The sequence below is a fragment of the Manihot esculenta genome, chromosome 12, assembly GCF_001659605.2.
Source record: "Manihot esculenta cultivar AM560-2 chromosome 12, M.esculenta_v8, whole genome shotgun sequence".
Classification (NCBI taxonomy): Eukaryota; Viridiplantae; Streptophyta; class Magnoliopsida; order Malpighiales; family Euphorbiaceae; genus Manihot; species Manihot esculenta.
Window position 1 is genome coordinate 4,482,781 of NC_035172.2, and position 16,697 is coordinate 4,499,477.

General features: G+C 31.7%; 3 protein-coding genes across 3 annotated transcripts; all 3 read right to left on the reverse strand.

The window, feature by feature from the left end:
- Positions 1 to 636: 636 nt before the first annotated feature.
- On the reverse strand, positions 637 to 2,463 carry LOC110627456 (xanthotoxin 5-hydroxylase CYP82C4). Its single transcript, XM_021773766.2, has 2 exons — positions 1,492 to 2,463; positions 637 to 1,418 (listed from the first exon to the last, which is right to left on the reverse strand). Exons 1-2 carry the CDS (start codon positions 2,443 to 2,445, stop codon positions 789 to 791), a joined length of 1,584 nt encoding a protein of 527 aa, XP_021629458.1. The 5' UTR covers positions 2,446 to 2,463; the 3' UTR covers positions 637 to 788.
- Positions 2,464 to 8,104: 5,641 nt separating this feature from the next.
- LOC110628908 (dimethylnonatriene synthase) lies at positions 8,105 to 10,373 on the reverse strand. The gene is made up of 2 exons (XM_021775737.2): positions 9,314 to 10,373; positions 8,105 to 8,947 (listed from the first exon to the last, which is right to left on the reverse strand). Exons 1-2 carry the CDS (start codon positions 10,256 to 10,258, stop codon positions 8,294 to 8,296), a joined length of 1,599 nt encoding a protein of 532 aa, XP_021631429.1. The 5' UTR covers positions 10,259 to 10,373; the 3' UTR covers positions 8,105 to 8,293.
- A 1,137-nt stretch (positions 10,374 to 11,510) lies between these two features.
- On the reverse strand, positions 11,511 to 12,465 carry LOC122721396 (ubiquinone biosynthesis O-methyltransferase, mitochondrial-like). Its single transcript, XM_043949096.1, has 3 exons — positions 12,038 to 12,465; positions 11,820 to 11,900; positions 11,511 to 11,739 (listed from the first exon to the last, which is right to left on the reverse strand). Exons 1-3 carry the CDS (start codon positions 12,086 to 12,088, stop codon positions 11,632 to 11,634), a joined length of 240 nt encoding a protein of 79 aa, XP_043805031.1. The 5' UTR covers positions 12,089 to 12,465; the 3' UTR covers positions 11,511 to 11,631.
- Between the last annotated feature and the right edge of the window lie 4,232 nt (positions 12,466 to 16,697).

Sequence of the window (16,697 nt, forward strand, 5' to 3'; positions counted from 1 at the left end):
ATGTTGATTCGGACGTACGAGAATATCAGATCCCTGCCCCATGCGTAACGGCCTCTGATTCCTCCCGGGAGCGCATGCGGATGGACCCACAAGACAGGTGGGTTGATTCCCTTCCTGATTCCGAGCGGGGCCTGAAGATAGGATTAAAGCTGAGTCCAGATAGGATCTGTCTAATGGGCCGTATGGACTGGGTTGGCCTGATTGAGGAAGCTAACTGAAGTCCGGTCTTAAAGCTGAGTGGACCGGGTCTAGTTCATGCGGGAGACTTGAAGGTCTCCAAATAATGGGCTGGTACCATGGGTCTGACCTCAAACCGGAGTGAAAAAATCCAGCGGTCATCATTAAGTATTGATTATGGTGAGGCCGCCTTGTTAAAAATTGCAGTGAATGAAGTTCCTGAGGACGAGAGAAAACTTTTGTCTATATTGACTTCCAACATTTTTAATTATTAAGCTCAAGCATGTTCAATTTTTAGTAAAAGTTTAAAATAGCTAATACTCTTTTTTTTTTTAAGAAATATTAATTTTATATTTTTAAATACTTAATATTTGAGCTTAATAAAAAAAAGTAATAAGTTAATTTAGACAACTGATTTAAAATTGTTGTTATTTGAACTTCTCTTAAAAAAAAAATTAATAAAGGACAAATTTGAACTTTATTACAAGGACATAACATAGATTTTTATTTAAAATATGTGAAAACTATGCATGATCATTACAAGTTACAACTAGATAATTGTTCATTACTAACATCGCTCTTTATTTAGCTAATACCAATATTCCCACAATCTACTCTCGCTCATAAAATTCAGGATCAAGGCGTGGGACGACAACAATTTCAAGTGGAGTTAGCCTTGGCATCACTATTCCTTGCGCTTCAGTCATGTCCACTGGCTCATTTGCCGGCGTTTTTAAGTCAAATGCCTGAATCAACCTCGCAAGAGTCAAGTGCAGCACTTGCATTGCCAAGTTCATCCCTGGACAAGATCTTCTTCCTGCACTAAATGGTAAATACTCGAAATTCTGACCAGTTACATCCAAATTTGCATTGGTTGTCAGAAATCTTTCTGGAATGAATGCTTCAGGATCCTTCCATACTTTTGGATCTCTATGCAACTTCCACAAGTGTGTGAATATACGAGTGCCTTTAGGGATAAAATACCCAGATATGAAACAATCTTCAGCTGCCTCTCGTGGAACTCCTAGTGGACCTGGAGGATATAATCTCAAGGTTTCTTTGATGATAGCCGACAAGTACTCCAATTTGTCGACGTCAGAGACTTGTACGCAGCGATCCCTGCCAATTTTCTCGTCAATCTCTTGTTGGGCACGCTCCAATGCTTGCCTGTTGTTCACCAAGCTCGACAAGGCCCATATTGTCGTGATTGCTGTAGTATCAGAGCCTGCGAGAATAATAGCCTGCAAGTTCCGGCAATTAGAACATGTCTGGCGTGAAAGAAAATTATTCATTGTGAAAAAAAATTAGACTTACTGTTGTTGTGGCCTTGATGATCGTTTCACGTTTAAGCTTCATTGAGGGTTCATCTTCCACAACCGAAAGCATAACATCGATGAAGTCCTTTTTGGCTTCGTTTTCTGTTTTCTTCTTGTGTTCTTCAATCCAGCTCTCCACAATTACATCAACTTCCTTGGTTACACGCTTCATGGTTTTAACAATTCCTCCAATATCCAACCATCCCAGGAATGGAATTAAATCTCCAGGAACAAGAGCTCCTGTCACGAACATAAACTCCCTGATAATTTCCCCAATCGGACGACCTGATTCGCTCCTTGCTTCTTTATTGCCGTCGAAGAACCTCTTCCCTGCAACCATCCTGGTAACCATATTCAAGATCAAATGCTCGATACGTTCACTCATGTTGATCTTAGCATTCGCGTTGTTCTTGTAATGCAAGTACAAGTCTTTAACCAAGTAGTTCACCTCCGATATCTGAACATAATTCAATATCTTAGTCCTGTGGCTCGACAGGAGCTCAATGGTAGCCAATTTACGCATATTGCGCCAATAGGTACCGTAAGGAGCGAAGCCAAACGATGCATAGTCGTAGCCGACATGGATAGCTTGACTGGAATGTGGGCGAGAGGCAAAAAGCTTGTCATTGGTGGTGAAACAGTCCTTCATCGCCTGGTGATCGGTGATTATAACTGAGCGGTGCACTCCAAGCCTCAGGGAGAAGATGGAACCATATTTATCAGCCATCTCTCCCAAGGTTCTGGCAAGCGATTTCTTGCCGCCAAGTTGATGGAGGTGGCCGATGATCGGTAAGCCACCTGGTGCTTCTGGGACTAACTTGCCCTTGATCTTTTTCTTATTTTTTGCCCTCCATAGATTACGAAGCAGCAGTAGAGCTACAACCCCAAGAATTGCAATGAGATTAGAAGAGAAATCCATGATGGTTCTGAAGGGTTGAGCTTGGAGTTGCATGTACTGACTGAAACATTTATCTAATATATATAGAGAGCTCAATTTCCTGTGAAGTTCCTAATTTCTAAATAAACAAATAATTAAAGATATGAAAATCAATTCAGTTGCCAGACTGAGAAGAAGATCAAATTCTATGATATTCTGCAGCCTCTGAGTCAAGAGGTTCAGTCAATTTGAGTGGCCATGGGACTTTTTTGCTACGACGGCTTGCATGATTATGGACTATTTTCACTTTATCACCATAATAAATTTACGATTTGATTTTCACATCCCACTAATAAAAATCTAGAATATCATATTAATATATAATTTCACTATATTTTATATAATTTTTTTTTCAATTTTAAATTTCATGTCAACGTATGTATATAAAAGTATTTTCCATGAAATTATTAGTTTAAAAATAAATTAATTGAATTAAAATTAAAGGAATATAATTATTAAAAAAAAAATCAATAAATTTTAAGGTAACTAATCAACTTTAAAAATTATTGGTGGGGGATTAGAGAGAGATCGAAATGAATGAAGTCATGTATATGTAATAAATAGAATGTGGACATGATAAATTATAAAATAATATATAATTATATCATGTAAATATTATTTTTGAGATTGATCGATTGAATTTATATAGAAATCTCTTTTGTAAACATGATCTTCTTCATCTTTAAATTAATTCAATCACTCTTATAAATGTGCCATCAAAGTGAGATATCATTTTAATTATTTATTTTTTTAAGAATAAAGAAATAATAAAGAAATGGTATTGTATAATTTTTAAAACATTGAATTTCTTGGTAACGTGGCAGCTTCTCGTCCACTTAATTAAATGTATATAAAGAAATGGTATTGTATAATTTTTAAAACATTGATTTTCTTGGTAACGTGGCAGCTTCTCGTCCACTTAATTAAATGTATATCTCAAAAGTCAGGGGCTGTTCATATCATAATATTAATCGTATTTCAATAGTACTCTCTCACTTTATTTTCTAATTATATTTATTTTAAAAATATTAAATTTTAATTTATAAGTTTTCATTATGCATAATAAATTTAAAATAATGGATTATAATTAATATGTATATATATTTAAATAATTATTTACTAAAAAATATTTATACAAGCAATCAATTATTTTTAAAAATATTTCTTATATCTAAATTTTTTTAAAAAATTAATAAGGATAATACTTCTTAAAATCCTGAAACGGAACATGTATTTTTAAGAAGATTTTTTTCACTTTTAATTATTTGGATATTCAAAAAGGGTCTTTTTCTTCTGCCTCTATCACTTTTCTTGGAGATTTTATGACTTAAATTTTTCAAAGAAGAACGCCAAGATTGACATGCTTTAGTCCAACTAGTATTCAATATGCTTACATAAGAAGATCTTATACGCTCCTTAATTTCTTTTATGATTGGCTATTTGCATAAACAGCCAATCAATAATGACTGTGCCAAGAAAATTATGCACTTCATAATAAATTTTTTACCTCTCTAAATTCTAATTTCTTAATAAAAGTCTTTTACCCTTAATCATAATATAAAAAAAAAAAATTATTATCAATTATACAAACAAATTCAATTTCGTACATCATTACTTTGTTTTTAATTATTTCTTTGTTCTCATGATGTGAAAGGGTTAATATTTCTGCTGAATTTTAGTTAAAATAAGGTGATCATAAGAAATAAATAATAAATTTCACCCCTAAAATAAATTGAATTATTTTATATTATCTAAATCAATTTTTTATTCATAATTTTGAATCGGTTTAGAATCAATATCTCTAAAATATAAACCCGATATCTCTTTTTTTTTCTTTTAAAATTTTAATTTCTTTTATTTTAGCTATTTTTATTTTTTTAACATAAAATTATTTATTTGGCAAAATCCAATCATCAAGCATAAAAAAATTTCAACTAAAAAAAAAATTCGTCAAACACCTAAACGAGCAATTTGATACATACACATAGAGCAATATATGTACTCAGAGATGGGGCCGCTCATGACCAATGGGTCATGACTCTTGAAGTTTTTGAAATTTTTTAAAAATATATAAGTAATTTTTTTAAAATATAAAAATTTATCAATATATCCCTATATGTTTTAAAAATTTACCAACACATATTCATTTCAAAATTATTTAATTAAATTATTATTATATTTTATAATTTAAAAATTTTAATTCATTTATAAAAAAATTTTATTATTTAATCTCTCATCTTCCATATTATTTTTCGATTCAAAAAATTTACTTTTCATTTTTAAAATTTTAAATTCAAGTCTCTATTTAAAATTTTTCTTAAATTATTCACTCATTATTTAATTTATTTTTATATACCATTTTTGTTATTAAGTAATATTTTTTATTTATCTTAGTTATTAATTTATTTATATGATTGAAATTATAAGAAAATAATTTTTAATGAATTATTTTTTAAAAAAAATTAAAAATAAATCATATATTAAAATATTATATTATTTTAATAACATTTTTATAAATTTTTACATTACAATTTTTTTACCGTAAATATCATTAAAAATCAATTCTATAATAGTGAATCATAAATAATTGATGAAGAATTTATATTGAAAAATATATTTATAAATATCAATAATATATTATTAAAAATATATTTTAATGAATAAAAAATAGATGAAAATAATTATAATTTAATTATAATAATTTATTTTATTTTTTATAAAAAATTATTTTTTAAATATATATTTATTTTATACCCCCTTTATTCTATATTTTTTTATCTATTTTAATTTTTTATATATATTAAAAAAATAATTTATTTTATTAACTTTTTAATTATACTAATTTAAAATATTAAAATTTATTTTAAATATTTATTTTAAAAAATAATAATTAATAATAAATTGATTTAAACATAAATATAATATTTAGAGATTGATTTCGAACACATAAAATACCGTATAAATATTTTTATTATTACGCCACATCATATGAGATTTTCTTATTATTTTTTTTATTAATGCTATTAAAAGAAAATAGCTAGAGCATTTCCTAACTATGCAACTCAAATGAAACCACTAATATAACAAATTTTCAATTGTTACCGGTGCAACCATTAAAATAATCATACACATATATAAAAAAATTATAAATAATAAAGATTTTAAATTCTGAATACTCCAGCCCACTTAAAGAAAACTTGCCATTAACGTAATCTGTCTCTTTCACCAGTCCAATCTTTTGTCCATTGTCTCTCTTTTCTTTCCTTGTTTTTTTCAAAACATTTCAAAACATTCTATCACTATTACATTTATATCTGTTAGAATAAATTATGGGAATAGCTCCTCCCATCTGTTACGGTCAGGAGACTAGTATTCCGTTTAAATTAAAAACATTCATTGAATTGAATTAATTTTAAGCCACGAAAGGAGATAAGGAGATAGCTCCTTGACACCATCTAGCCTTAAGTTTCAGCCATCAAGTAAAAAAAAGAGGTTAAAGAACCTCGAGATACACCCCATCAAATACACTAAATAAAAAACAAAAAGATAAATTCAAAAATAACTCTCTTGTTAATTAAATCTCTAATCCATCTCCTCCCATGGCTTTATACTTCCACTTATTCTTTAGATATAGCATTAAGAATTCATGACAGTTAACTCATTTGTATTTTGCAAAATCTAATGAAAGTTTGAGTGAGGTTTTTCAATTTTATGAGTCGCGAAATTAAATTTATGATAAATTTATTATGAAAATCGAATTATAGAAAATATAAAAATGATTATATAAAATAGATGTAAACAGTATTTTAAAGAAACTGAGTTTATTCTAAAATTATTATGAAAATTAAATAGTAAAATATCAAACTTAGGGTGAGCAGTATTCGGTTCAAACTGAAAAAATTGATCGAATCGAATCGATTTGAAAATTTGATTTGATTTTTTATATATTTCGGTTTGATTCAGTTTTTAATTTTAAAAATTTCGATTATTTCGATTCGGTTTTGATCAGGAAAAAACCGAAAAAACCGAACCGAACCGATTAGTAATAATAATATATTTTTTTAATAATATATAGAAATTAAATCATATTAAAATATTTTAATTAAATTTTAAAATATTAAAAATAAAGTGTATAAAATAAAAAAATTATTAAAAATCGAAACCGATCAAACTGAATCGAACCGAACCGAATCAGACCGGTTCGATTCGATTCGGTTTCTGACTAAAATCAGTTCGGTTCAGTTTTCATAAACACTCAAATTTCAGTTTTTCGGTTTATTCGGTTCGGTTCGGTTTTGAACCGAACCGACCGAATGCTCACCCCTAATCAAACTATATAGAAAAAAAAAAAAAAAGAATTGTACAGAATAAGTGTGGCAGCATTTTGCTTTCCTCACTAATGTTTATATTCAATGGTATATCAAGTGACAAAATGCCACCTCAGCTAACCATTGTTCTATAAAATTCTAAATAATTTACATTCTTCAAAAAAAAACTTAAATTTGAATTAAATTAATAAATAATTTTGCAAATAAATTATATTTTTATTTGTTGACAACAAAAAATCAAATGTTTTTGCATTTTTTATTAAAAAATTATATGAATTCAATAATTACAGGATGAATATATATATATATATATATATATAGTTGGGCCTCCAATTTCATAAAAGAAGTTGGTCTGGGCTTCGGAGCTGTAGGGAACCCAACCCTGAAATTTTAAAAGAGTTTTTATAAAGTAATATAAAAAAATGTTTAAAATAAAAATTTTAAAAATCTTTATAAAAACTACAGTTTTCAATTTATCTCCTTAGGTGAAACATAAGGAGATAAATAATATTTTAATTAAATTAATTTAGAAACCAACGATAGAAGATTAAAAATAGTTAAATGAAATTTAAATCAAATTTAGAGGAGTTTTAAAAAATAAATTGAAGCTGAGGTGGAACTGGACCTAGAGTTGCAAGTGTGGCCTAAAAATAGCTGGCATGTATTAGGCTCTACAGGAAACCCAATTATGAAGTTTTACAAAATTATATAAAAATTTTTAAGATTTAAAAACTATATTTAAAACTAAATTTTCAAAAAAAAAAAAACTACAGAAGAACTACAGTTTTCAATTTATCAAATTAATGAATTACAAAAATGTTCCTTTAAAAATTTTAATCCCTTTTAAAACTTTATTTTAAATAATAAAAAATACCACAAATATTCAATGTTTATAAAAAAATATTTTAATTAGTGACAGATGCAAAAATTTTACTCACACTCAATTTTATTTTATCAAATCTCTAATTTCATTTATTTTTTTAAAAAAATTATCTACATTGATATGAAAGACAAATAAGAATTAATAATATATATAATTAAAATTACAATGGCTAAATAATATAAATATTTGAAATATTTTGATTTTATAAAATATAATGATATTTTAATTGATTAATTTTAAAATAAGAAATTATATTAATTATTCTTTTATTTATTTAAAATTTTAAAAAATTACATAAATAGTCCTAAATGATCTTGGCCCTAGTTAGATATACCGATTAGGAGCTTTAAGTAAAAAAAATTAATGATTAAAATAAAATTTTATAGATTAGAGAATAATGGAAGAAAAGTAAATAAGAGGGTGTGAATAGAAGTTGTAGCCTAATTATAAAAATAAACCAAATGTTTTAGCATTTTGGCAATCTAACAGTTAGTAAAAATTATTAAAATTTTATTTAATTTCATTAATCAAACCTTATATTTCATTTTTCCACTCGTTTATGACTTACTATAAAAATTTAAACTTATCACATTCATTTTCCTCTCATTTTCTATATCCGTTTCTTGAAATATTTGGTATAGGGGGGTAATACTTAAAACGACATGTAGTTTGATCTTCCAAGACATTGATAAAGCTCCAAATCCAGGCGGGGTTTGACAATAACTTCTAATGGATTTACTTTGGACAAGGAAATTCCAGGGCCTTCCTTCATACACACTGGTAAGCCTTTAACTGTCCTTAAATCAAATCCCTGAAGAACCCTAGCAAGGATCAAGTGAACCACTTTCAGGCCAAAAGTAATAGCAGGGCAAGACCTTCTCCCAGAGCTAAATGGAATGTACTCAAAATTTTGCCCTCTAAAATCAACATGAGCATGAGTCGTCAGGAACCTCTCTGGTTGAAACTCGCTAGGGTTTTCCCAGATGCGAGGGTCTCGTTGTAGCTTCCATATGTTAGCGACAAGTCGTGTGCCCTGAGAGACATGATACCCACCAAGATCACAGTCTTCCATGGCCTCACGTATCCCTGTTAGTGGACCAGGTGGATATAAGCGTAGAGTTTCTTTGACGATTGCTTGGAGATAGTTTAGTTTTTGAATATTTGATTCTTGTACCCATTTGTCTTTGCCAACATGGATGTCTAGCTCCTCTTGAGCTGATTTTAGCACACTCGGGTTGTTTAGTAGGAGAGAAAGTGCCCATGTCAATGTTACTGCTGTGCTTCCAGCTCCGGTTAGGGTTAGAATCTGTGAGAATATTCCAAATTTAGATGAATATTGGTGAAAAATACATCAAAATTCTAACTCCAAACAATATAAAGGGAGATTGCAAAGTAAAAAATAAATAATTTTTAGTAATTTAAGATCAAAATACATCAAAATTTATATGAATCTATGCTTCGACAATATCTTTTCTGAAAATATTAAGATCTTAATCGTAAATGATTTTACCTATTTTAAATGTCTTATCGTAAGAAACATAATTTAGAATAATCGTACAACGCGTTTTACTTATTTTCTCAAGAAACAAACATCATTTTACTTAATGCGTTAATAACATGGACCCATCTCTATTTGTGGAATTGAGAACTAATTATTGATTAGTAAACGTACCATAACCATTGCCTTTACGACAGTATCTCGCGAATGGCCAGACATCACAGAATCTTCTGCAAGGTTTTCAAGCATAACATCCATCAAATCACTTTCACCAATACTGTCCTCCTTGGAGCTTTTTTTTCTCAGATGTTCCTCCAGCCAAGTTCCTACTACTGCGTCAATCTCCTTAGCGGTCCTCTTCATCGCACTGATATGCCCCTGATGATCCAACCATTCAAGCCACGGAATTGCATCCGACATCACAAAAATCCCGCTCAGATATAGAGCTTCTTCTATGGCCTTCTTGTATCTCCAGGGCTCGCTGTTTTCTTCCCCATATGTGCTGCTTGAAAATCTCTTCCCAGCTAGCATTTTCAGGTTTATATTGAACGTAACACGCTCCAACAATTTGCTTATGGTAACCTTGGCAAGATTGTTCGCATTCTCTGCACAAATATTGTACAAATCTTTCAAGAACATGTCCACTTCCGACAACCTCACATGCTTAAGAATTTCAAGCCGATGACTCGATAGAAGTTGAAGAGTAGCTAGCTTTCTCATGTCACGCCAATATTCTCCATATGGGGCTAATGCGAAGATTGCATTATTGTAACCCAAGTGTTTTCCTGCTGCTATGCTTGCTCTGGTAGCAAAAACTATGTCGTTTTTAGCCAAGCATTCCTTTACCATTTCCCAACCACTCACCACTAATATTCGGTTCATACCAAGTCTGAGTGAGTAAAAAGGGCCAGCTTTATCAGCGATGGCTCCAAGGATTTTGCAGGCTGGTTCTTTGCCACCTAAAAGATGCAAGTGACCAATCAAGGGCCATGCCCCGGCTGGTTCAGGGACTCTGTTTTTCTCTCTTTCGCTCTTTCTGTTCATAGTTCTCCATAAACTAAAGAGAAATATAAAAGCAAGAGCCCATATGACTGTTTTGATGTGAGAAGAGAAATCCATGGTGACATAGGGAGTTTTGGCTGCAATCTTGTCTAAAGTTAGATTGCTATTTATGAGAGAAATTGGAACTGTGACCCGTGGTTCAGCCTTTTTAACCTAGAATTAGGTTTTTTTTTTTTTTTTATGTTATCACTTCTGATTAATATAATTAAAGAAAAGGTCATTTCTACGAAAAATTTATACAATAATTATATATATAAAAGGGACAAGCTTAAGAATAAAGACTACATAATGAATATGTCCAATCATGCATGAGAATAGGCAATGCAACATTTATCATGTGTAAAAGCCATTGAGTTCAATAGTCTATAATATTTCATTTTCTGCTTCTGTCCTTGTTTTCCTTTCATATGTTAATTTTGTGGTTTATTTTGCCTTTTTAATGAAAATTTTTTATCCGTATCAAAAGTTTTTTATATACCAGCCAATGGAAAGCCACCAAACAAGACATCTATGTCTTCAGTTGTCTTTTCTTTGGTCAAAGTGTTGTTGTCTCCTCCTTTTAATTCCATAAATTTTGTTGCTTATATAAAAAAAAATACTCAAGGACACCGACTGTTTCGAAACCATGGAGGCAAAGTGACAATCACGTAACACATGGAGAAAAGTTTCAGCATGGCCATGCAAAGATTGCAGCCATAGAAGCACTCTATTCTAGAGAATCTCTTACGAGTTAAGTCTTTACTTCCATTTCAATTATTATGCTTATGCAGTCTATTTTCTTGTCTTTTCAGGTAAAATAAAATAAAATAACCTTTTCTTTTTTTTGAATCAATTATATAAATTATTCAAATAAAAATATTACATTAAACATAATACTTCAATAAAAGTTAAAACTGATTATGCTAATTGTTTTTGTAATTTTTAATTTTTAATATATGCTAAATAAAAATATATTAAGAAAAATAAAATAGCCTATAATTTTAAGAAAAATAAGAAATATACCTTTTTGGACGGAACAATATTATTATAGTATTGAAATGTCATCATGAAATGAGAATTTTTAAAAAAAAAGTAATTAATTAAAATCATTTAATTAATGTATTGTGTGTCTCACAAATTAAAGCATTTTTTTCTGATACATATTTAATTCACAATTTACGAGAATGATATCATGTCTGATTAAACTGATTATCGAAAATTTAGAATTTTATGATATTATCGGTTTTAATTGAAATTTAAACTTGAAATTTCACATTTCTAAAAATGACTCATGCTGTGTCTCATTGTCTGCATAATATACAAGGACATGTGAAGCAAAATCTATATTCTTAATCAATCTTTCTTATTATAAAATTTGCTTATAATTTTAATCAAAATTTGTAGAAATTAGACTTGACAAACCAAAAAGGAAAGGTAAAGCTGGCTAATGATCATTCGCCACTTTTGGTACCAAATGCGATGAAATTTACGCTGATATCATCAGAAAGAGACCATCGTCCGGTCAAGGGGTTGTAAACAAATCCAGCCATTTCTTTGACCTGGGAAACAGCAGAAGAACCAAAATACATACATGTGGCGGCGATAAAAGAAATGAAACAACAGAAGTAAAAAGTCTTACGTTGATAGAAGCACGTTGCAGGATCAATACTAACTCTTCAGGAGTCAGGAAACTTGACCATTGGTGCGTCCCTTTGGGAAGCTGCATATTTATTGTTAGCAACTCCACAAAGCAATACACTAAGAATAATAATATCCCAAAACCATAATTTTGAAGCAAGACCAAGCACAGATAACAGAACACAAGAATGCAGAGCAGATACAAGTAAAGAGTCCTACCCAATGGAGAAGGTACTCTGCTGCAACAATGGCTGTTGCATATGACCTCATAGATCGGTTAATCGTTGAAACCACAGTGGCACCACCTGGATGAGTTAATGCTGACAGAGACTTGCAGAATTCAGCAGGATCTGCCACGTGCTCAATTACCTTGAGAGAAAAATTTATGAATTGACAACAAATTTTAATGCTTTTTCTTGTCAAAAGTATGTAATGCACTTAACCAAGTTTGAAACATGTTAATAAGCACATTGTTTTCCACTTCCTACTCTTCCTAGTTAATAGAATAAAAGCTTGGTCAAGTTATTCCACAATCATCACACAGATCTTCATGCATCAAATCTTAGCAGATATTTTACCCAATCTCAAACCCAAATTTGCAGCTATCAAATTGACTTTGATCTGTAATATCAACAAATGCATGCGCAACATCTTATAAAAGAAAATTTTTCTTTTTTTTTTAAAAGTCAGCCGATATATAATTTTAGCATTTAAATTATTAAAATATTATAATAATATATTTATATCATATTAATTTGATAATATTATTTATAATATAATTTTTTATAATAATAAATTTTTCATAATATATTTTATTAATTTTAATATATTATTGTAATAATAATATAATTAAATAACACTAATTGTAAATTTATTGATACATAATTATTATATTTTATATAATTTATTATTTTTAATATATAAGAGTATTATAAAAATTAATAAAAAAATATATAAAAAATATTTAGAACTATGATATTAAATATGTACAATTAAATAATTTATTGAAAGAAAAATAAATAAATAAATAATTTAATTAATATAAATATTTAAAATTATAAAAATTAAATTAACATTGACTTATTCTTCTATCATTTAATCGTCTAATCGCAAAATAATATTAATTTTATAATATTAAAATTATTAATATTAATAATATTTTTAATTTTAATATTAATAATAAAATATATTAAATATTAATATAATATATTAATATTTAAAATTATAAAATAATATTAAGTTGTCATTAAACCTCTATAAAATTATTAAATTATTTATAATTTATAAAGATAAATAAATTAAATAATTAATTAACTAATATAAATATTTAAATTTATAAAAATTAAATTTATATTTTATTGAATCACAGAATAATATTATTTTTAAAATTATGAAATGACATTATCATTAAATACTATTTAATTATAGTATTATTATATTAATATATTAAAAATAATAAAATATATTTAAAAAATTTATTATTGGCAGGAACAGGGGCAGATAAAAAAGAGGTCTTCTCTTTCAAAAGGCCTTCCTGGTCTTCTCCTTCCTGGACTCCATTTTTTATTTTCTCTCTGCAACTCTTGCCTAAATATACTACTCTTATTCATAAAATCTGACTGGAACGTCGGAGGGTCTCTACCGAGGCATCCCCGATAGACCCCTGACCGTTTTTCCTTATTTTGCATGTCTCATCATCAAACAGAACATTGAGAGACCCATTTGATGGACCCATATGATGGACCAAGAAGATAACCAGATCTATCATGGAGCCGGAGGAGAAAAAGATTTATCAAATGGTGCCGTTTGTGGAAAAATAACCTGGTCCTCATGAGTACGGTGCACTGAGCGAGCACGCTCAGGCTTGTATGGGGGAGAAAGAACCCTATGCAGGTGGATCATAGGTATCCCACATCGGAAAGAGGTTGAAAGGGAAAAGGCCTTATAAGTCTCTGCCCTTGAAACTCCAGTGGACGCGTTTTAAGCAAAACCGTGCGGCCTTGAGCCAAAGCGAACAATATTCACCGGTGTGGACCCAGGACCCAGATGATTCAACGTCATCAAATGGCGCCGTCTGTAGGAAACGAAAGAGATTTTACTATCTCTAAAGTTTCCAGATCCACCCATTGAGATCCACATAAGGTATAAAAGTTTGAGCGAATAACCCAGCTGAAAAGAAAGATTCATTGTGTTAAAGAATATTTTAATAGTATTTCAGATAGTTTGTTTTAATATTTATTAGATTTTATTATGGCTGATTTTTTCTTTGAAACCTGGTGGAGCAAAATTTCAAATCAGATCAGAGTACTTGTCTATGAGTATAAATTTTAATTTTTTTTGTAAAAGGAAAAAAGAATAAGTAATATACATATTTGTTGAAACTGTGAGGTCGGCCATATATATATATATATATATATATTGTAAAGGTTAGATGGGCAGGTGGACTAAAAAAAAATGTGGAAAGAGCCTCGAGCTACCAAAGACACGTCGACCTGACGGGGAAGTTGCTGGTCTAGTCAAGCTCCAACAAATGAGGTCGACGCGATGTAGAAATGGACCAGATAGATGGACGTGATGGCGCCAAAGACACGCTGACCTGAGGAGGAAGTCGCTGGTCTGGTCGAACTCCAACAAATTAGGTTGGCGCGACACTGAAAGGAGGAAGCAGCGCGCCAATGCCCTGTTACCCTGTATCGGCGAAGAAATAAAGTAGGGTTGGGAGTCGGGACTTCAGAGACACAAGGACACAGAAATGGGAGGGAAAGGAAGGAAAAGGAGAGAGAAGAACTACAAAGCGGCGCATGGAGGCCATACCCGTCTCCCGCCGCCGCCCGACCATTCCCAAGTCGATGCTCTTCCCTCCAAACTTCACCATATCATGTCCTTCACTTCTCATCTTCTTGATGGTTCTGCTAAACCTTCCAAGTCTACTGAAGAGAAGAGGAAGCGGGGAGGCGGTAATGCTGAGAAGAAACTCCCTCCAGAGAATGCAATTACCTCAAAAGCTATTGTAGATGAAGGTGAAGATGAGAATCTCTTGACAACCCAACATTCAGATGATAGTGATGAGACTGTGAGGAGCAGCAACGATGAAAAGAGAAAGAAAAAGAGAAAGAGAAAGAGAATGCAAGTCATTGATCTTTGGTTTGACACATCAATGGAGAAGACAAAATCCAAAACAGAAGAAGATTTGGACTTTCCTGGACATGAACAGATAAAATTTGGAGATGTAGTCCAAGCTCCACCAAAATTGGTTGTTGTTCCTAAGGTACTGAAGAATGTTCCAGAAGCATCACGAGAAAGGATTCGGTTACATGCTATTGAGGAATACAGGAAACATAAGGGATGGACCTCCAGGCCAAGGCTTAAGCTTCCTATTGTGACTGAAACGCATCCCATTTAATTGGGTGTAATACATGAGGACTGTAACCGGTGCCTTAATGTGCTTCAATTTTGTTGATGAATGGAGGGTGTCATCATAGAGTCTAAATTCCATCATCATCATTATTAAATTAGAATAGGAAAACCCTTTCAATAAAAAAAAAAAAAAGAGAGAGAAGAAGAAGAGCAAGAGTGGAAAGAGCTCGAGCTGCCAAAGACGCGCCGACCTGATGAGGAAGTCGCTGGTCTGGCCGAGCTCCAACAAGTGAGGTCGGCGCGACACTGAAATGGGCCAGATAAGAAGACATGATGGAGCCAACGCCACATCTGCAAATGAAGAAACCACAACTTTCAAGAATTAAAGCAGACACCACCAGATGATCAACTTTTGAATGGGAAGGCTCCAGCAGATCAAGCTCAAAAGGTCGGAAGAAGTAGTTGGTCTCGCATTTCTAGTCGAATGGCCAGACAACCCCCAAGATTCGAATACATACACCTCCTCTTCCTCTTCTTCGACGTTCCCTCTGATGACCACCGCCACTCCTTCATTGCTCATCCGCACAATTTCTTCATATTTCCTTGCCGAGAGCTAGCAGCTTGTTTGCAGCACCTAGTCGTATATACGGACTCCAAGAAGGACAGGGACTTACTTATGAAAGAAGGGAAGGATAATTACCTTAAAGAGGCAGAGATGAAAATCAGAGCTGCAATTGGGTTTCGCCATGTCATTGACCTTCTTTCTTCTGCACAAAAGTTGATTGTGGGTTACAATTGCTTTTTAGATATTCCAATAACGCGCGCCTTCCAAGGATGAAGAAATCAAGCACATCACTCTCTTCAGCGTTTTCTTTGCTCTGTCCGCAAATTGCTGTGAATTCGAATAAGAATCATGATTTGACATTTCGTCCGTGTGTAAATGTGGAGGTCGGTCGGCTAGTCGGAGTAGCAAGACCGAAAGGAGCTCGGCCCTGTTGGCCAGCTGGAAGACAAGTGCAAATCTCGAACTTGGGTGTAGTGGAGCACGACGACCGATTGAGCAGGTCGGCCAAATTGACAGATAGCAAATCTGGGAACAAATCTATCTCAACAAACAGTCCTAAGCTTGCTGAGGATCAACGTTAGGGTGGGCGCTGAGTTCTGATGCTGTCCACGAGACATGCAAGGTTGCATATCAAACTTAATGACCGCAAGAAAGGGTATCACAAGGAGCTGGCGACACGAGTTGTTTTAATGCATACAAAGCCTGCTAAATGGGTCTCGGCCATTGGAAGGAAGGGAACAACAGATTGAGTGATTCCAGTGAAGCTGGAAGGCTGCAGTGGGAGAAAATTGCAGAAGATCATGAGAGAGGAGCTCGGACTGCAGCAGGTCGGCTAAATACCGAAATTATCAATTTTTCAAGATTGAGTTTGAGGGGATTGGAGTAAAGTGACGCGTCAACGCAACTCATACAAAAGTGGTTGACGTGGCTCTTAATTACTGGGAGGTAAGCACCCAA